Source organism: Amphiura filiformis, chromosome 5, assembly GCF_039555335.1.
Source record: "Amphiura filiformis chromosome 5, Afil_fr2py, whole genome shotgun sequence".
Taxonomy (NCBI): domain Eukaryota; kingdom Metazoa; phylum Echinodermata; class Ophiuroidea; order Amphilepidida; family Amphiuridae; genus Amphiura; species Amphiura filiformis.
In genome coordinates this window covers 63,455,804-63,476,154 of record NC_092632.1, presented here as the reverse complement: position 1 = coordinate 63,476,154, position 20,351 = coordinate 63,455,804, and the positions used below count along the sequence as shown (strand labels likewise).

The 20,351-nt window shown below is 36.3% G+C and overlaps 1 protein-coding gene across 1 annotated transcript; it reads left to right on the top strand.

Annotated features, from left to right (window-relative positions):
* Positions 1–1,159: 1,159 nt before the first annotated feature.
* LOC140153533 (galectin-8-like) lies at positions 1,160–19,661 on the top strand. Its single transcript, XM_072176310.1, has 10 exons — positions 1,160–1,317; positions 5,390–5,661; positions 11,793–11,881; positions 12,505–12,718; positions 13,610–13,732; positions 14,203–14,241; positions 14,733–14,824; positions 15,934–16,114; positions 17,090–17,244; positions 18,574–19,661. Exons 2-9 carry the CDS (start codon positions 5,608–5,610, stop codon positions 17,234–17,236), a joined length of 939 nt encoding a protein of 312 aa, XP_072032411.1. The 5' UTR covers positions 1,160–1,317; positions 5,390–5,607; the 3' UTR covers positions 17,237–17,244; positions 18,574–19,661.
* The last annotated feature ends 690 nt before the right edge of the window (positions 19,662–20,351 follow it).

Genomic DNA, 20,351 nt, shown 5'->3' with positions numbered 1-20,351 from the left:
TAGCACACTAACAAGTAAATAATGGAACCCACGACCAGGGATCGATACAAAGGAATGGGCATCCTAGTATTACGTAACAAACCGGAAGATGTAGCCTAAGTCTAGACAATAGGCGGATTAGCGGCCATTTTGTCTTCTACATGATTTTATTCACGTGTCCTTATACTTTAGTACACAAGTATATAAGTTAACAGGTTTACAGTATAAAATTATATTTTGTGTATACAATATATTCTGTAGTAAATCGATCAAATGACGGTGATTGTTCAGGTATTATAATTTATGCTTGATAGAATTAAATTGTCTGACCAGCTAGTATTCTCCTCCGCCGTCAGTGTGATTCCAGTCACTCCACGTACCGTGTTGCGAAGGTGGAGGAGACTAAAGCTGTATTGACGAACACGCATGCGTTAAAAATGATGTAGCCTTGGTCGAACAATAGCGTGACGTAGTTTCCGGCATTGTTCCTATGCACTTTCACCCTCCTGCCACGACCTTGGGACACCTCAGTTTTACATTGGGGACACTGCAGTAATCATGGTAATGGCATTTTCAGATTGGTGTATAGTGAATTTGCCACTTTTTAAAGGAAATATACAATTGGGAACTTGATACTTTTCGTGATGAGCGACAATATATTGTATCACATTAACAGTACTTGTCCAGACAACCTCATCCCACCCCACTTGACCCCATCAAAAAGCATAGGCCTAGCCTATTTTGGTATTGGGTGAAAGCTCATATTTTTCTCATAACCCATTAACCCCAGTGAAAAATTAGGTTGACATTGTGACAATGAATAGCCCTGTGATCAAATACTTAGCTGTGATGTTGGCTATTCAAGTTACAATTTGAGAATTGGGGTTCGAATCACACAGATCTTAGTCTCCACAGCAGCCAGTTTGGTTCCGCTCCTTCTACACAAACATGTTTGTGTGTGGAGGGAGCATAACCAAACTGGCTGGAGGAGACTACACAGATCTGTGGTCACATGTCAGGCCTGACACAGATGCATGTATATTCTGCCCTCTGTTGACTTCGTACATAAGTCATTGTATATCACTTGAGTGGGCAGAGTTAGTTATGGCTGTGAGGGGGCTGTGAGACAAGTCTGCAACATCTGGGCTCTGCTTATGAGTTTCATGGAAATTGCAAAGTTTTGAGTGGATGATGTACTGCACAACAGATGCTAACCTTTTCCGCTTAGCAGACCAAGGGGCCGCTTGTGTTGTAGATTATCGGACCATCATACAATTGCTAGAGGGAAAATAAGAGGCCTAAGTTTGAAGAATCATTAAAGGTGTACATCATCGAAAGGTAAGATAGTTAAGTTACATGTATAATAGCTTCTATACATTAAACTAGAATTATTATGTGTAAGTTTTATGCTATAATTTTGGAAAATGTTCTTCATTTTGGTTGATACACTTTTTTTTCTTAGCTTTGTTGTCATGGAGATGGGTTTGAAATAATATGTATGAACAATTTTGTTAAAATACTTGATGGTTGGGCTAGTTGGGGAAAAATATTAAAATGTGAATGGAAGAAGTGTAAAACATATGTTTAAAATGCTACTTTTTTCATATACTGTGAAACACTTTTTATGTCAAATGTTGTCATTTTATGGCTAGACATTTTCAAAGTTTAAGCTTTGCATGTTTTTAATTAATTGACGGTTTGTTGATACCATTAATTTAATTCCACCAAATGGCATTGATATTAGATGCGCACAAAATTCAATTTTGATATAATATTAATTATTTCATAATAAATACAAATGTCATTCCTATGTTGCTAACCTTTAGAAAAAGAAAAGCCAGTAGGCAGTAAAGCAATGGACAAATCATCTAACAAATGTTTCTGTCCGATATAGTTTTTGCAGTCTGATATCTATGTCATAGATATCTCTATCTACATGATCTACATGTATATTGATGCAATCCACAACTGGTCAGGTTTGACATTTAACATTAAACAAAATATATTTCATCAATAGTTTGTCAACTTTCACTATGTAAGATGTATGCACTGGTATACAAAGTATAAGCTCATAAGGTCTGACAAATTTGGTTTGATGGTGGGCAGTGACGAATTTAGAGGGGGGCGCACATGGCGTGCGTGCCCCCTTATTTTTGCCGAGCGGCACAGCGCCCCCTTATTTTTGCCGAGCGGCGCCTGACTTTGTGTGGGCGGTGGCGGTGGCTGGACTCCCATGGCACCCCCCTATTTAAAATTCCTGGTTCCGCCCCTGGTGGGTTTAGACGTGGGGGAAGTTTCATGGAAGGATCCACCCTTTTTAGTTCCATATAATATATGTAATATTATTTATCTCCATGTCTATCCCTTTGTATGAAGTCGATTATTTACTTATTTAACATCTTTTGCAATTTTTTGTTTGTAACATGTAAATGACATTGCTGATTTTAGCTGATGTAATTTTAACACACTTTATGAGCTTTGAAAACAAGAAATTTGTGCATCAAAGTAGTCCAATTTATTTTTGTCTACAGTTGTTCAGGGTTTCTATCCTTGTTTGCATTCTTACATAATTTATAATGGCAAAAACTAAAAATATTAATTTTGCACTAATTCTCATTTCTACGTGTATTTTACCTTCAAGTACTGTGAAGCATGTGGTAGTTTATATTATTAGCCTAAACTTATAATTCTTTAATATTTAACATTCTTGTTTGAAAAAGAGTTTGTCAAAGAGATGTTCAATTTTTCCAATAAATATTCCTGAATTTATGTTTCAAATTGAAGAGTTTGTCAAGGAGCCATTTAATTTTTTTGCAATAACTTTCCTGAATTATGTTTCAAGTAAATTCAAGGTAAAGGAAAAATTCTAGAAATGATCAAAGTATTATTAATTTAAATAAAACCGACCCTGTCAGTATATACATACTCCATGACAAGAGTCTAGTTATACCAAATTAGGTACCATCTTCAGATTAATTACAGTAACAAATGTCTGTGACTCATTATAAGTGCCACATCAGCAGCTGATTGTTGCAAGATTTAATGCCCATTACTTGACAGGAGGAATTTATAGGGCCGAGTGCGAGTCCATTGGAAAGTTCAAAGTGTAATCAATGAAATTATTTTGGAGAATGTAATTTCCAGATCCTTGTTTAAATCCGAGTATATACATATTATTCAATTGATATGTTTTACAGAGACTATATAAAGCATTCATGACTGTATAATGCAACTTTTTTAAATAATTAAAATATTGGTTTCATTTTAAGAGAATTGAAATGCCAAACTATTGTTTTCAGTATTTTGATGCAATCAGAACTTTGTACTTAATTATGTGCATTTGCATAGTGAAGGGAGACATTGGTGTCGCAAAACTGACTTTTGGTAACAAAATCATGGGTCCTTAATTGAAATATAATAAGATTTATATTAAACTTGTAATTCTTTTATGTGAGGTCTTTCAGAATCAGAAAACTCAAATTTGCCGTCAGAAATGAATGTTGTTTGAAAAGATTGATCACTGCATGGTCACCAAAATATTTTCAGTCAAAGAAAGCAAATTTTTTAATTAGTAAAAAATGTTATATATAAAAAAAAAAGTACTAAGACAAAATTTGAATTTTTTGTAAAATAGTTATTTTTCTAAAATTTGTTTCCTTCTAAAGTTACTTCAGTACCAGACTGTTCAGGGCAGTAGACTCTTTTTATGTCAAAAATGTTACCCAAAGTAGTTAATTTCCTAAAATTAAAAGTTTTATCACCTGTCACAATAATTCAGAAAGTTGTATCAAAACAACACTGGAGTGCATTCAGCATTTTAGTCAGGTCATGGATAATTTTTCCACTGCCATACATGCAAATGGTTGCACATCATTTTGATGGTATCATGGTAGAGCATGGTACCAATCCTGGGGGATACTCAAGTTTGGTTTTGGTAGGGACGTGCCGCTGAGAATTTGAAAGTGGACCCATAAATATACCAATTTTTCAAGAAATTTGGACCCATTGATATACCAAAAGTCAAATTTTTAACAATTTTGGCTAGATTTAAAGGAAAAATTGGGATATTTTCCAAAAAAATTGAGAAAACTTTGAATAAAGGACCCATTCATATACCAAAATAGGCTTTGAAAAAGGGGTCATTGATATACCAAAAGGCTAAAAATGCTACCCATATTTGCGGCACATCCCGTATGGTCATTTGTACTGAGGACCCCCCCCCCCCCGTACCGTACCAATCTGTGATGGTACTATCTAGAATCTTGTCATCAAACTGATCAAAGAATCTTGTCATCAAAGAACTGTTATAAATCATTTGGAATTTTTTTGGTAACAAGTTGGGCTTTGGCACCAGCTATTTGTAGGCCTACATGAATGCCCCCATACACTTATCATGCTTATAATAATCAAAGACTGTTTTAATATTCAATTTTATATACAGGGAGTCCCATAATAATAAAGGCTACCACCAAGTTGTTCCATCATAAGACTGCATGGTTCCATATAGACCTTTGACCGTTTGATATAATAATCAAGATATGGCACTATGATCATACTGTTCAGATATTTCCCCTTTTTCCCACTGAAACAATACCACTCTCGCCATGGAAGTGCTTTCACTAAATATGTTTTGACAGAGAGGTTACTGGCCCAGTCTTGTCAAATGTTGTCAAAATGTTATTGCAAAATATTTTTTGTTAACATTTTGTCAAAATATTTTGTCATTTTTTGTTATTAAAACATTAATTTGTATATATATCCTTTTGATAAATGTCAGTCACAAATCTATGAAGTTGTATCAAGATATCACTGGATGATATAATGTTTTGAGTACTGTTCTGTGCAATAAGAAACTGCTTAAAACTTATTTTTAGAGTTTCAATAAATTTTCATGCAACAAAGCAACATCTGAACTGGATAACCATTTTTGCATTGTGTTGCAGTGGAAAATGGTTTAAACAGCTATTTTTGAAGTGCATTACATGCAATTTATATATTTAAAATATTGTTTTATTTAACTTCAAAATCATCTCCAAGTAAAATGTATAGAAAATTTAGCCCTTAGCAACCATGCCGGCCAGTCATGCTGACCCATGTCTCTTTAAAAATGAATGTCTTGGTGATATATGCCCTAATTAATTCTGCTGCTGTCAAGCAGCTTTCCATGCATGCAAATAAAATTCAATGATTTGACAAACCATTTCCTCTAACAGTATAGTAAAGCGGCTCAAAGTATCCTAAGAATTTCATCTCAGTGCATGCATTGGGCCTGGTGATGATGCACGATGCAAGTTAACTTTCAACAACTCCCGACAAGATCAAAATACCAGCCTATAGCTAGCCAGTGAGATGGGAAATGCACTAAGTACTGTTATCCGTTGTTGCTGTTGCTGTTGTCGTGTTACTACAGGAGGAGCAAGCTTCGAGGCATCAGCTTCAGCATCTGGGACCGGTGGTGGAAGTGCGGGTGGTCGTGCTCAAGCTCAAGCAGGGGGACCAAGAGGTGATTCTTCTCAACCTAAGAAGCCTACTGCTGCTGTTGCTCCTAAAAAGCCTGATTCTTCTTCTAAAAAACCTGCTGCTGTTGCTGCTTCCAAATCCAAGAAACCAAATAAAAAGAGTGGTAAAATGGCTTTCCCAGCGGGATATCCAACAGGGGTCCAAGCTCCAGTCATTAATCCTGTAAGTACATCATTTTTGTTTATTGTTTATTGCCTGTTTTATTACCTGTTTATTTGTTTGTTTGTAGAGTAGACAAAAGTAAGGTGGAAGAGGATATGATTGTGTGTATTTGTTATAATTTATGGTTTGTTTTTGAAAAAAAAAGTCAAATTTTGAGAATGTCAAATGTTTTCTGATCTTATTAACCCCAGTGTTAAACTTTGTACCACATCACAGTGTAAATGTGTGAATGAAACATTGGAGCGTAGTATTCTGTACTACAAGGAAGTTGTTTATTTGAGTTGGAAAATGTGACCATCTGGGACTTTAATTAAGCTGCTATCTACTGAAGATAGCACTGTGATTATTGTGTAACTTGCCTCAGCTACATTGTTATTGTAATTTATGGTTTTTTGAAAAATAATTCAAATTTTACTAGAATATGCAAATGAAAAATGACTGAATTTTCTTCTTGTAACTAAATTTAATTTATTTCATTTCACACAATATTCAGATTATAAGTTATTTATTGATTTCATATTCGCACAAATCAAAATTTGCTAAATAACTGACCCCTCCCTTAAAAGTTTTGAACACTTATTTTAAAAACACAGTTCAAATAATCTGCAAAAGCTAATTCCCTCATATTAAATGCAGTGCTATACAACTTCAGTAACTTTAATTCAATGAAGATTAAATATTTAGTCCATCCCCTTGTACCCTATTATCTTCCCATATGATAGTTATTAAGAGCCCCTTGTATGCTTTACATATCATCATTTATCTACTCACTTTCTGTCCATCTTGCTCAAGGCTAAAACATGTATGAGTTACATCTTTTCTCCCCACCCTGCAAAAGCGGTAATATTTGCGCAATTTATTTTTGGCACCATAACAATATTGTGAAACATTCTCTGCTTGTTTTTAATTTTGAAGATCTCAAGTTTTATATAGACTTGCAAAATGAACAAATCTTTTTTCACACCTTCTATTTTATAATTTTGTGCAAGTTTAGTACATGGCAAAAAGCGTGAAAAATAATGTAGCATAAATATTTTCACTAACAGTAGTAACTAGTGGCAAATGGTGGTCATAGACCACAAACCTAGCTGGGGCATGTTGGTGTTGTGGAGGTATCTGACCCCTACAAAGTGTTCCATAAATGCTCCCCTGGTCATGGGGTTTGTTTTCACCGAGTTTGAGTCCCGTACTCTAACAGATGTCCAAAAATTCAATTCTAAGATTTGACCCCAGATGACCTTTGACCTGACCTATGCATGATGTTCCATAATGTTCCCCTGGTCTTGAGGTTTGTTGTCACCATGTTTGAGCCCCGTACCTCTTACAGATATCCAGAAAATGACATTCTACGATTTGACCCCAGATGACCTTTGACATGACCCTTGCACAGTGTTCCAAAATGTTCCCCAGGTCAGTAAGTTTGTTGTTGTGGAGTTTGAGCCCTGTATCCCTAACAGATGTCCAGAAAATGCATTTAGAAAATTTGACCTCTACATGACCTTTGACCTGACCCCTGCAAAATGTTCCCCTGGTCATGAGATTTGTTGTCACTGAGTTTGAGCCCTATACCCCTTGCAGATATCCAGAAAATGAAGTTATAAAGATTTGACCCCAGATAACCTTTGACCTGACCCCTGCAAAGTGTTCCAACATGTTCCCCTGATCATTAAGTTTGTTGTCACCAAGTTTGAGCCCGTACCCCTTACAGATGTCCAGGAAATGCGTTTCTAAAATTTGACCTCTGCATGACCTTTGACCTGTCCCCCGCAAAATGTTCCCCTGGTCATGAGATTTATTGTATCGAGTTTGAGCCCCATACTCCTTACAGATGTCCAGATAATGCAATTGTAAGATTTTACCCCTTAATGACCTTTGACCCCAATTCTGTGTGAAAGGTATGGGCACTGGGTAAAGCCTATGCACATGTGTAAGTGACGTCATTGTGCTATGTAATATGTGGCAGAAGAAGCATTTTGAAGATATTTGGTTATATACCGAAAATGCCCCTTTAATGACCTTTGATCCCAATTCTGTTTGCACCATATGGGCACTGGATATAGGCAATACATATGTGCAAGTTACGTAATTGTAGGGTGTAACATGTAGGAGGAGAAGCATTTTGAAGTTTGTTGCCAGAAGAAGAAGAAGAAGAAGAAAGAAAGAAGAATCGGAGAGCATTACAGTACCTAGCTGGGGGTGTAAACCCCCCAGCTAGGTAAGTAACCTCTCAGCAATGTCTCCTATATAAGAGATGAACCCTGGACAGGGTGTGGAATTCACATAAATGTCACAGCCTAGCTGACAGGCATAATGCTGAGAAGATATCTTACACTTCCCACAATGCATTTCTTCCATTTAAATTTTCTGTATTGATATGCTATCTGGTGCAACATGGGTCGATAGTAAAAAAATGTACCTCAATGAACAGAGCACATCCAGATATTTGTTTATTTCTAGACTATGGACCCATGTTTTCAACCGGTCTATTCTCAAAATGAAAACAAACGGAACTATACCTGTACAAATGGGAGTGTCATTTGATCCTGCATTTGATGAAATGAGATGATATATCCTCGGGGATATATCATGTTGCAAATGATTCTGGGAAGGGTAAGATATCATCTCTGGGTATAACCTAACCCAAGTGGAGCAAAACAAAATCAAACATATTAGGAACAGTTGCAGGCAAGGACCAAATTATAAATATTTAAAAATATGCAGGATCATTAGTAATGCATTTGACCTCATGGATGAGATTATTAAAATATCCCCATAAGCTCATAGACCTTAACTATGTAGTTTGCTATTGGGTACATGTATAGTTTATATGTTAAATAGTTGTGCAGAGTTTGTGATAACTTTTGTTAAAGTATTCTAATCAGGGTGGGTGGACTTCTAATGCCCTTTGAAAATAGAAATCAAGTATTTACAAGTACTGCACATCTTACCAGCATCCAAAGATTAAGAAAAGTATAATATTCACTCACACGCTCTCTTTTTTTTTTTTTTGAAAAAAAAAAAATTATAACAAATGAATCATAAAAGGTTTCATAAAAGTATTGGTAAACAGTCCAGGTAAACAATAGTTTTAATTAAATTCATCAGTTTTAATTAATTTATCAAGTTTTAATTAAAAATAATCAGTTTTAATTAAAAATGATCAGTTTTAATTAAATTCATCAGTTTTAACTATAATTTATCAGTTGAATGCAAAAAGGTCATTAAAAGTATACATAACACTTATAGTATACATAACACTTATTTCATGACTTATAAAGTTGATACCCTCTTGCATTCTGATTTATGTGTCAAATTCATAATCATATGGAGAGACATGTGTCCCTAGGCTCATTTTTACAAGCACAATACAAGTAAATAAGGAAAATGTTTAGATACAGCAAATATAATTTATTTGTTTATGTCCAGATCCTTCCCAGTAGATCAGTTTAGATTTCAAATGGAGTCGCCTTCAGGTAACCCCATTTGAAATTGACACTCCCTGTGTAGAAGGTTAAGGTCATGTCTTACATGGGGTATATGGATTTCAACTGGAATAGCGCAACCAGATAGAGAGGAAATCAATCTAGCACAAAGCCTGATATTTTAATGACCTATTTATCTAGGATGGAGGAATATTGACTTTGATTGGTCTAATCAGGGAAGTGTGGCACTACACCACATTTCGCCATAATTCATTCTAGAAACGCTTGCTGTTAGAATAAGAAAAATTTTAATGCTAAATTATTGCACATTCTAGGGAAGCGTGGTTACTGTTTTGAAATAACCGAGTGAGAGGGTTTTCAAGAAAATATTTTTCCTGTCAAAACTGAAGCATCCTCTGTATAAAAGAAAATATGAATATTAACTGCACATCATATATAACTATTCGTGATACCCAATTGTGGCATATTTGAGGTCGTTTATGAAGCAGAGAATTTTATTTAAATTTTATATACGCCAAAATATTTTTTTAATTGAGCAAGAATAAGGATAGAAAAAGCGTTAAAAAAAAAGCTATGTATAAATAACATTAGACCCGGCATAAGATTATTGTTTCGTTTTTATGGTATTCTAATCTTTTATTTCCCGAAGAAACATCTGGGGTCTAAAATGGATTTTTTATGTAATTGATAAAAACATCGAACGTGTATACAAGAAAAATGGTAGGTTTTTCTCTATAGTATTTTACTGACCATGGAAATGTACTGAGACACAAGCACGTGTCAAAATCGATATAATGTATTGTCCATATAGGCGCCCAGTTATCATGCTTATCGTTGATTTTTTTGTATAAAACACGCAGTTAACAACAATTGAGCGCTAATAATACACATAAATGTTTTTATTTGAAATATAATTCCAAAATATGGTACGTTTTCTGCCTTTGCTTGTCACGTGGTAGGCCTATGATGTTGAAGTTGCGATTATATCTTCGAATAAGTTCCAAATGAATTCCAACAAGACAAGTAGCCGAGTGGTCTAAGGCGCTGATGGGTTTATAGTGTGTCCAAAGCAGTCCGCCGCCGTGAGTTCGAACCCGCCTCCGTAAACTTTAATGAAGTAAATTAAAATTGAAATTTTACTTTTAAAAAATTTCATATTGGGGAAATGTGACTGGCAGAATTTATGTATGGCGTGGAGTGGTGTGGTGTGGCACTTCCATGCATAGATGTAGTCTGATGATGAACCCTGGGGGTGATGAACTCAATTGGCTTCTTGAGCTGGGTAGCCAATGAAAATGTTTTATGCAAAACATGTACTACATGTACCCAAGATTTAAGGGAGAAATACTGGAAATATTTATGTTACAGTATTTACCGGGCAGTATTTAATCTATTCTCATTCTATTTCCAGTAGTGTTTAAGTTCTAACGAATGTTTGATGACGTAAAATCGATAATATGTTACGTATTATGTATAATATCAGGTAGAAATATATTATCGATTTTATGTCATCAAACATTTGTTAGAACTACATTACTGGAAATAGAATGGGAATAGATTAAACAATGTAGAACTGTTACATCAAATATTCTACCTCCACTAAAAAGTCTGTAGTGTCCTTTAAACTATACTACAAGGAAGTTGAAATTTGAGTTTATCAATGAACAGGGAACCATGGGGAACCATCTGGGACTGTAATTAAGCTGCTATCTACTGAAGATAGCACTGTGATTATTGTGTAACTTGCCTCAGCTACTACTGTGACTTTAAATAGTTTACTGTATACTGGTCACTCTCCAAATCTTTTGCAGTATCAGTTGAAATTCAACTCAGAAAAAGGAAAAGTTGTGATAAGATAAGTCAGTTCTGTTCTTCTGCAGCACCCTAAATAGCGTATGCGCAATTAGCTACATGGCTCAGTAGTGTACAGTCATGAGCACTTCTTTCCTCTCAGTATGCTTGTTAAACAAAGTTATGATCCACTTACATTCCTACCAAGTTCAGTGAGCTGATGCAAATCTAAAGCACTGTTTCCAGTCACTGCTGTGTTAAATATTGTAAAATGAGAAACTGTTTCAATTCTCTGCTCAATTTGATTAAGATCAATTTCACAATTACTGTTAAAACTATCAAGAAGTTCAGATAGGGGTCATGACCAGATTGCTTAATCTGCAGTTATTTGTACAGATGCAAAAGCTTTGTTTATGGGAAAACCTTGTCCAGTCATAGGGAATTTGGGTAATACTATTTAAATTAAGAATGGGTTACTGGCTAAAAATGGGTGAGGGGGATGTGCGGCTACATTGACCCCCATTTTTCAACTCCCTCTCACCCAATGACCCATTTTCTGGTGTGTTTTTTCTGATAAGATTTTCCCCAGTTTCACCAAAAGACCCCTATTTGGGGGCCTTCTCCCGTTTTTGGTGTCTAGGCTCTCACCAAAAGACCTCCAGATCGAACTGCTGTCCGCACATCCCCATCACTTCAAAAGTCGAGTGCCCCCCTCGTTGCTAATATCGTTAGAACAACACCAAATAATGATACCGCTATAAATTGATTTGCAAATGTTTTCAAAGTAAACATCCCTGATTGAACCCTGCTATTGTATTATCAGATTATTAAATATGCCACCTAGACTTAATTGTTAATGGATAATCTGGATTAATGTTGTGTTTTTTCACCATGCAGACCCTGCCATATGAAGGTCCAATCACTGATGCTATGTCACCAGGCAAAATTATCTTCATCTCAGGATGTGTTCATGATGGAGCTGACAGGTTAGTATGCAATGTAACATTATAGATTTGATTGTAGCCCTACTAGATAGATAGACCATGTTGACCATGGTTGGCAATATCTAAAAATAACCCAGCTAGTATACCCCAAGAAATGTTAAAACCAGTGACCACTTTTAACTTTTAACAGTTCTTGGAGTATAGCATGCTTAAAAGACCCTCTATTAGGGCTATTTGATAGTGCAAACTACTAAAACACTAGAAATATCTGTAGTCCTAAAACCCAATAAAAGTATTATAAACCCTAACACTAAACTTCACCCTAACCCCAATCCTAACTCTGACTTAACTTGACTAAACCTAACCCTAAGTTACCCCTAACTCTAATCCTAACTCTGACACAAACCCTAGCCTACTGAACTCTATAGGGGCCTATCCCTAACACTAACCCTGATGGTGACCCCAACTTTAACCCTAGCCCAAATCCTAACCTAATTAGGGGTGGTACAATAATTATGTGTACCAAAAGGGGGGGCAAGCATTTTTTGGCAGGTCAAAAGGGGGGGAGTCAAGCATAATAATTATTGCACCACCCCTTATGCTGAAGTCTCCATAGCATTAGCAGACTAACTTGGTCATTGTTCCCTTTCTTTACATCCTGATAGATTCCATGTAAATCTGCAGTGCGGTGAAGGCGGTCCACCACGTCCTGATGTTGCCTTCCACTTCAACCCTCGCTTCATGGCCGCTAAAGTTGTACGTAACACTCTGGTTAATCAGAACTGGGGCGGTGAAGAGAAAGATGATCCAGGTACCTTCCCATTTGGACACAAAGAGAACTTTGAGATCATCATCATGTGTGAAGCTGATGGGTACAAGGTACATATATCACTAGGATCCACAACATGTTCATCTATCAAGGCACAGTTCTTTAACCCCAATACATTTGTACATTCATTGAATGACCTTTGAAAATTTGAGTACAAAAACTCATACTTTGCTAATTGAGGTCAAATTTTGCACTATGATTGTTTAATTAAGTTTATTGAACTCTGCCATTGGGATGAGGCCATTATGGTCCATAGTGAATGCTAGACACAGGCCCATCGATATGATTACTTCTTTGGGTGGTGTGGGAATTCCAAAAGTGTGTGGGGGGATGAGTGTATGAAAGCAGACTTTTAGGGGTTCTCTTTCTTAACAACAATCACTCAGGAAAGTGGACCTTATCAGGGTGGTCTTTGAAGCCACTTTTGGGGTGGGTCGGTTTGGAGGTTCAACCCTCTAAATAAACCTCCGACCTCCTCAGTGAAGCTCCAACCCCCAAATTTGCCCTTGTGTTTGTTTTCTTCTTAAATTTTTTAATCCCTCATTGACAATTTCAAGAAATTTATTAAAGACCACATGCATATTTTCTTGTAAATTTGAACCTTTTTGGGTACATAGGGTCTTTTGGTGTTCACACAATCACAAATTGAACATAGGTGCAATCCTATTAAAAAAAAGAATTGTTTTAACTTTATTATCATCAACAGCGGCACCAGGAATTTTGTTGGGGAGGGGAATTGAATTTCGGGGGGCAAAATCAACAAATTTTGCACAAAATTGCTGCAAAAAGTGGAAATTTTTGTAACTTTGGGGTTTGCCTTAAAAGCTGGGGGAACTGGGAGGCAAGAAAAATATTTGAGGGGGAGAAATGTCCCCCACCGTTGTGCCGTCACTGATTATCATTGGTTTTTAAAAATTTCTTTGTTTTTTCTGTCATTTCAGACAGCAGTAAATGGTCAACCATTCATCGAGTACAAACATCGTCTGGAGGACCTATCATGTATCAATACCATCGCAATTGATGGCATGTGTGATATTTTTGCCATCAGGTTTGAGGCTGGAGATGTAAGCTATAGTTCTAAAGTCTATCGATGCTTGATTTCTGTTAAGGTGGCACACAGGATCACTCAAAGTGGGAAATTTTAGACATTGTTTTGTATTGTATCTTTAAAAGTAATGATGATAAGTACATAAAAGTATACATTTGCAGAAAGGAAATGATGCAAGGAATCTAACTAGCACGGCAGATTTCTGCAAAAATTTCCGACTTTGAGTGATCCTGTGTGCCCCCTTAAATCAATAATGATTAAATTTTAACTTGAATCTATTTTCTCATTACATTCCCTGACTACACTAATAGCTACTAATGTGATATATAGTCTGCACCAAATAGTCGTGCGACAGATTGTTTTCATGCGCACTCACAGCCTTGAGCACATGAAATAGGGAAAGGTTTTAGCATAACAAATAGCATGGTATTTACTTTTACATAAAATGTATTGACTGACTGTTCATCTTTATTCCTTTTATTTCAGCCAATGCCTAACTTCGAATCTGAACCCAAAATAAATCCTGTAAGTATTTCTATGAAATGAACTTGATTAAAAACCAAATTGAAATTTTTTCATAAAAACAAGTACTGGGTCAATTTTTAAACCAAATGTTTTTTATGGGGTGGGGTAAAGTATCATACCATGTAAACCTTATTATACATGTTTGACAGTTGGCTGTCAGATCTACATGTACTTCAGGACCCTGAAGTAGACTACAAAATCTTTGATTTTTATCACAATAGAACATTTTTATTCAATTGAGGACATTACAATAACTGTGAAAATTAAAACAAGAAATGTCTTTAAAAAGACAATGCCACGGATGCAGACCATGTTTCATAATTTGCATTGATAGTTCATGATTTGCTGGTAATTTGTTTTATGTGTAAATTAATTTCCGGATGGGACATATGGGTATTAAAAAAATGTTAGGAAAAGGATGTTACTTGAGCAAATTCAATCTGACAATATTGTTTAAATATGATCTTTATGTTCTTTTTTGTTCTATCCAGCCTGTACCATTTGAATGTCCCATTGATGGTGGTTTGGGACATGGTCGTATGATCTATGTCTCTGGCTATGTAAATGAAGACAGTCCAGACAGGTAGGGAGATTCTTCATAAGTGATGTATAATGTAACCTATTGTTACTCAATTAAAACTAGAATTATGCCATTCATAATTGTGGTAGCCCCACGCAAAAGTGTGTAAATAACAAAGGTTTGTAAATACAAATAATATAAATGTGCAAATAACATGACACAAAACTATACAGAACATCAGGCCACCATATACTATCACCATCCCAAGTTTGAAGTTGAACGGTTATTGCTGCAGAGTGGATTAATGAATTTGCTTCCGCCCTGAGAGCCAGCCAAACAGACAACCATACAGCCAGGCAAACAGACAATCATTTGGGCAATAACATATTAAAGCCCCACATAATGTGTGAGGGCCAAACAATAATGAAGCAACAATTTGCAAAATTAAGAGACCCTAAAAATTGAAATTGGACATATAACAACCATTTATTTTGAATAGGTTTAATTTTTGCAATCAAAAATGTAAATGTAATGATTGAATCAAATTATAACCTCTTCTGTGTTTTAAAAATGCTGGTTCTAATAGGTTTTAGAATTACCCGTAACCACCCGGGTATAAGCCCACCTTCAGGTATAAGCCCACCCCCTATTTTTCAAAACATTCTGGGAATAAGGGTGCACTCGGCTATAAGCCCAGTACTAAATTTTGGCCAAGTTCTTAAATCAAATCAATGCTTTCTCTCACATTTAAGAACAAATATAAAAAAATATCAGTTGATAATTAACATTCCACACTTAGAATTTCAAGAAATTGACATAGATACTGGTACATTGGGCATATACAAATGGGGATGATTTTTCTTATTTCTAAATTCAAGTACTAGCCCCTCCCCGGTTATAAGCCCACCCCCATTTTTTAAGTGAAATCTGCCATCTAGGGGGGTGGGCTTATACCCGAGTGGTTACGGTATTTATGGCAAATAGCCTGCAAATCACTGCATTGGTGTTTTTTGACTACATGCAGCATGTGCCTGGATTCAGGTTTCTGACTTCTCAAATAAATTGTAAGAACATTAAAGAGTTAGCTGATACTAAACTTTTGCTAGGAGGCTTGCCCAGAGATCACTGAACTCTTTAATTAAAAGGTACATGTAATTTCATTAATTCTACAGGTTTCACATCAACCTTCAGTGTGGTCCCGGTGAGGCTAAACCACGCTGTAATGTAGCGTTCCACTTTAATCCACGCTTTGCTGCACAGAAGATTGTCCGTAATGCTCTTGCCAACCAAAAGTGGGGTGGAGAAGAAACAGAGACACCTGACTTCCCATTTGTTCCTGGTGGTTTCTTTGAGGTAAGCTCATCAATAGAATATATCATAATACTATTTACAGAGTGAACGTCTGTCCGTGTGCGCGCGGAGAGCTATCACGGAGTACCAACAGTTGTGTGCGCGGAGTACCGATTGACGCAGTGCGCGCATCGTAAAGCATTACAGTGTGACTAACAGGTACATCTCATCGGAACAATATATAAACCTATTTTCAACACATATTTCAATAAGGAAAGGAACATGTGCATATTTCAGCAGAACATGACTTTCCGGGGTCCTCCAGGTTCATACCGAAATACCCATATTTTGAATCACATATTTTAATGGTAACTTGTTTATTTGTGTATCAAGATTCAGTTTTTGGTCATAAGAACTCATCATCATATTGTAAATGGGACATGGCCCAAGTTTACATGCAGGGTGTAGTAGGTAACAAACAATCAAGAAGATTTCAAATTTTGATTACAATCAAAGGCTATGTATAAAATATTGGGCAGTCAAAATAAATTGGTATTTTATATTATATTTTATTTGAGATTTGATATTATAAAGAAATACATTTAAAAAACTCCTGCTACACCACTTTCCAATTTTGTTTAGTGTAGCAGGAATCATTTGATTGGCGATGCATCAAGTCCAATTAAGGGGGCATCAGCCATTTTCAGCAATGTTTGATGGAATTATTCAAAACGTTATCTTTGATGGAGCGGGCCAGTAGCGTAGTGTGAGAGTTATCCGATTGGGAGCATGGGAGGGGGGGACTGATCATGATGGGGGGAGCACCAGGCCTGATGGGGGGCACTCTGTTTAGCAAATTTTCCTAGGAGATTTTCTAATATTTCAAATTGATGGGGCCATTTGCCCCTGACCCTGTGCCCCTATGACGCTATGCCACTGGAGGGGGTGCAAGTACCCCCAGTCCCTGTATGAGGCATAGCATTTATAAAAAAAGTTGAGCTCGTCCAATGTTAATATGGTTTCTGTTTTTGTTTTAAGGTGATCCTGCTATGCCAAGAGGATGGCTACCGTGCAGCTGTCAATGGTGTACACATGATTGAATTCGCACACAGACAACCATGTGAAGATGTCAACACCCTCTTCATCAAAGGTGCTATCCGTTTGACCCAAGTCAGAATCCAGTAAATGTGCAGGTAAGATTATATGCAAATCCTTCAGTTAATTTATTTCATGCTTTTAATAAACATATCACAGCAATTATGCAGAGAGTGAAAAAAAAAAGGTTTTCAAATTATTTAACAAACAAGTTTTTTTGTATAGTTTTATTATCATATGAATATCATAATTATGATGCTTGGGAGCATGGCGGCCGAGCGAAATGGGCTCCGACTCATAATCGAAAGGTTGTGGGTTCGAGCCCCAGCAATACCATCGTGTTGTGCCCTTGAGTAAGAGCTAGTAAGGCACTTTATCTCGATTACTCCTCTCCACCCAGGTGTATAAATGGGTACCAGTATTCTTAAATGCTGGGAAGGTAACAGACACGCTGTGGAGAAGTTGAAAGAGAGATGGGCACTCCATTCGCCTCCTTTACTTTACCTTTTTATCATAATTATGATATTGTTTATCATATTAAACGAATACCTAATAAATATGCACATGGAGCCAGAACAAGTATAATGGTGCCATTTACTAACTTTAAGACCCCACCCCCCCCTCATTTTGATATGGCTGTCACCCGATGCTATTTTTGAAACTTGTTACCTGCACAACTTCTGACTATTTTCACTTGGAAATTCAAATGTTCAGTGATTTGTCACCCAAAGACTATTGGTTTTTGTGTGTGTTTTTATTAATTGAGGCAAGCCATTTTCACCAAATGATCAAAGATTCTTCCTGAGTGGGTGGGCGGTGGGTGGGACACTCGACTTTGGAACTAAGTGACGGGGATGTGCGGACAGTGAGACCCTAGACACCAAAAAAGGGGGTCTTTCGATGAGAAGGCCCGGAAAAGGGAGTTTTTCCTTGAGACTGGGACAAATTAGGGTCAAAATATAAAAGTTGATACAAAATTTTCAAAAGTCATCAAAATTTGAAAAAATAATTTGAAGAAAAATAATGAAAAAAAAAATAGAGTCATCCGGTGAGAGATTATCAGATATTTGTCCAAATTCTTGCAAAAAAGGAAGTCTTTTGGTGACAGGAAAACAAAAAAGGGGGTCATTGGGTGAAAGGGAGCCCAGTAAAACACAAAAGGGGTCATTGGGTGAGAGGGAGTTGAAAACCATTTTTAGTAAGTGCCCCCCCCCCCCGCGCGGGACAACCCTATTGATTGAATTTTAACGCCTCTCACTGAAACCCGGCACTGAAAACCCTTGTGATATTAAATGCAGGACACTTGCTTAATATGTTGCATGAACACACCTGCCAAATTGGACTCAAAGCATGTGAAATCAGAGGGAATTGTAATGTAGCAGGTCTGTTGAACTTACAATATTCATTAACCCTTGTGTTCATTGCAGAATTGGAACTGACATAGCAAACATGTATTAAATCTGACTTGGAACTGTCTATCTGGACATGCTGGAGAGAGATGGGGATTCAATCATCATGGTTGAGATATGGCTCTGGAAGTTGACTTTGATATAACTACATAAAAGATTATAAAATCAGGGATATAATGCAAGCTTTCTATGCATCCTGCTTTCTATGGCTTCATTCAAGACTTATCTGCTGAATGTTAACCCCCTGAGCACTACCTGCTGATCTAACATTGCCCCTGATTGGTCTATTACATGATATCTTCATTTTGATCACCAATCAGAATGGAGCTTTGCAAATGATTCACTCCAATTATTCTAACAATATTCTAACAATGGTGAAATTATTCTAACAATGTTGCTGATTGGTCCAATTGATAATGAAAACTTCTTTTTGACCAATTGGCAGGTAGTTCTCATGGGGTTAACTTTCACATCGGTGATGTCTCCTTCTTTTATCATCATGCACCTCTCCATGTTTCATGTTTTGCTAGTTTTTGTATTTAAGTATTTCAGATTTTTAGTTAAATTCATAGTTATTTTAAATTCACTAGTATTTTTATGGCTTTATCGTCTTATTTTTTTCATCATGATGAAATGCAGCAGATATATCAGATTAAAATCAAACAGCTCCCATATGCCTTAAAAACACCTGAAAAGGTTTATGCATAATGTGATGTGTTCAAAATGGGAGCTATCACATTGTATTTCTATAAGCATCTTTGTTGCACCTACATGATTTTAATGTTTTAAGATTAGTTTTGTGAATATGTCTGTATCAAATATTAAAATTAAGTATAGAAGGTTATCATGGTTATCTTTTCACAAGATATTATATAAAGTAGTGATCACACAACTAGGAGAATACTCATCATTTTTTAATTTAATCAATTTTTATATGTCACACCCAAAATTACAATCAGTGGATAAAAAATTGGACAATTCAATTTGAATAAGCTTTTTTTTCAATGTACATGTACACTGAAGAGTTTGTACAATGTTAAAAAGATACTATTTTTAATTATTAAATATGCTCATCAGCTGTGTGATAAAATATTGTATCAGTTATATTCTTTGCTTGGAAAAGATGTGTTCATTCTGTTTATATAAATGTGAGAGAGCCACAGAAAGGTGTTACAAAAATGGCATATTTAGTGCAAAAAAACCTTCCTTCCTTCCATCCTTCCTTCCTTTCTATGCTTTTTTTGTCAAAAAAAGATGACCAAAATGTTGGGAGTCACAAGAAGCTACAAGATGACCACAGATAGTGTGTTTATATCCGGGGTTTATGTTATTCAAAAAGACTGATTTCAATACAATTTTAGCCTGTTTAGGAGGTAAGGTGTCAGTCGTGGGGGGTTATAACATTTGTTTTGCCAAAATAGGGGGTATGCAATTTTATTGATGCTGATTTTTATAAATTTGGGACCCCCTTCCGAAGAAAATGGCAGCCCCTTTGGGTGATGAAAGAGGGAAAAAGTACCAAGAGTATTGGGCTTTTCAACCCAGGATGGGGGGGGTCATAAAAATATTTAGCCTATGATATGGGGTCATAAAAATTGACTCCAGTCACCAACATATTCATGACCCCCCTTCAGAAGAAAATGACAGCCCCTAAATTCTGGCAATAAAAAAGTACTTGTACCGTCCCTGCAGCTGTAAGCAGTGCCTTTCCAATTAGCTGCAATCATAGACTCTGTGAATTCCCTTGGTAACCCGGCTTGGTAATGACCTGTGAAAAGGAAAGAATTGACATCATT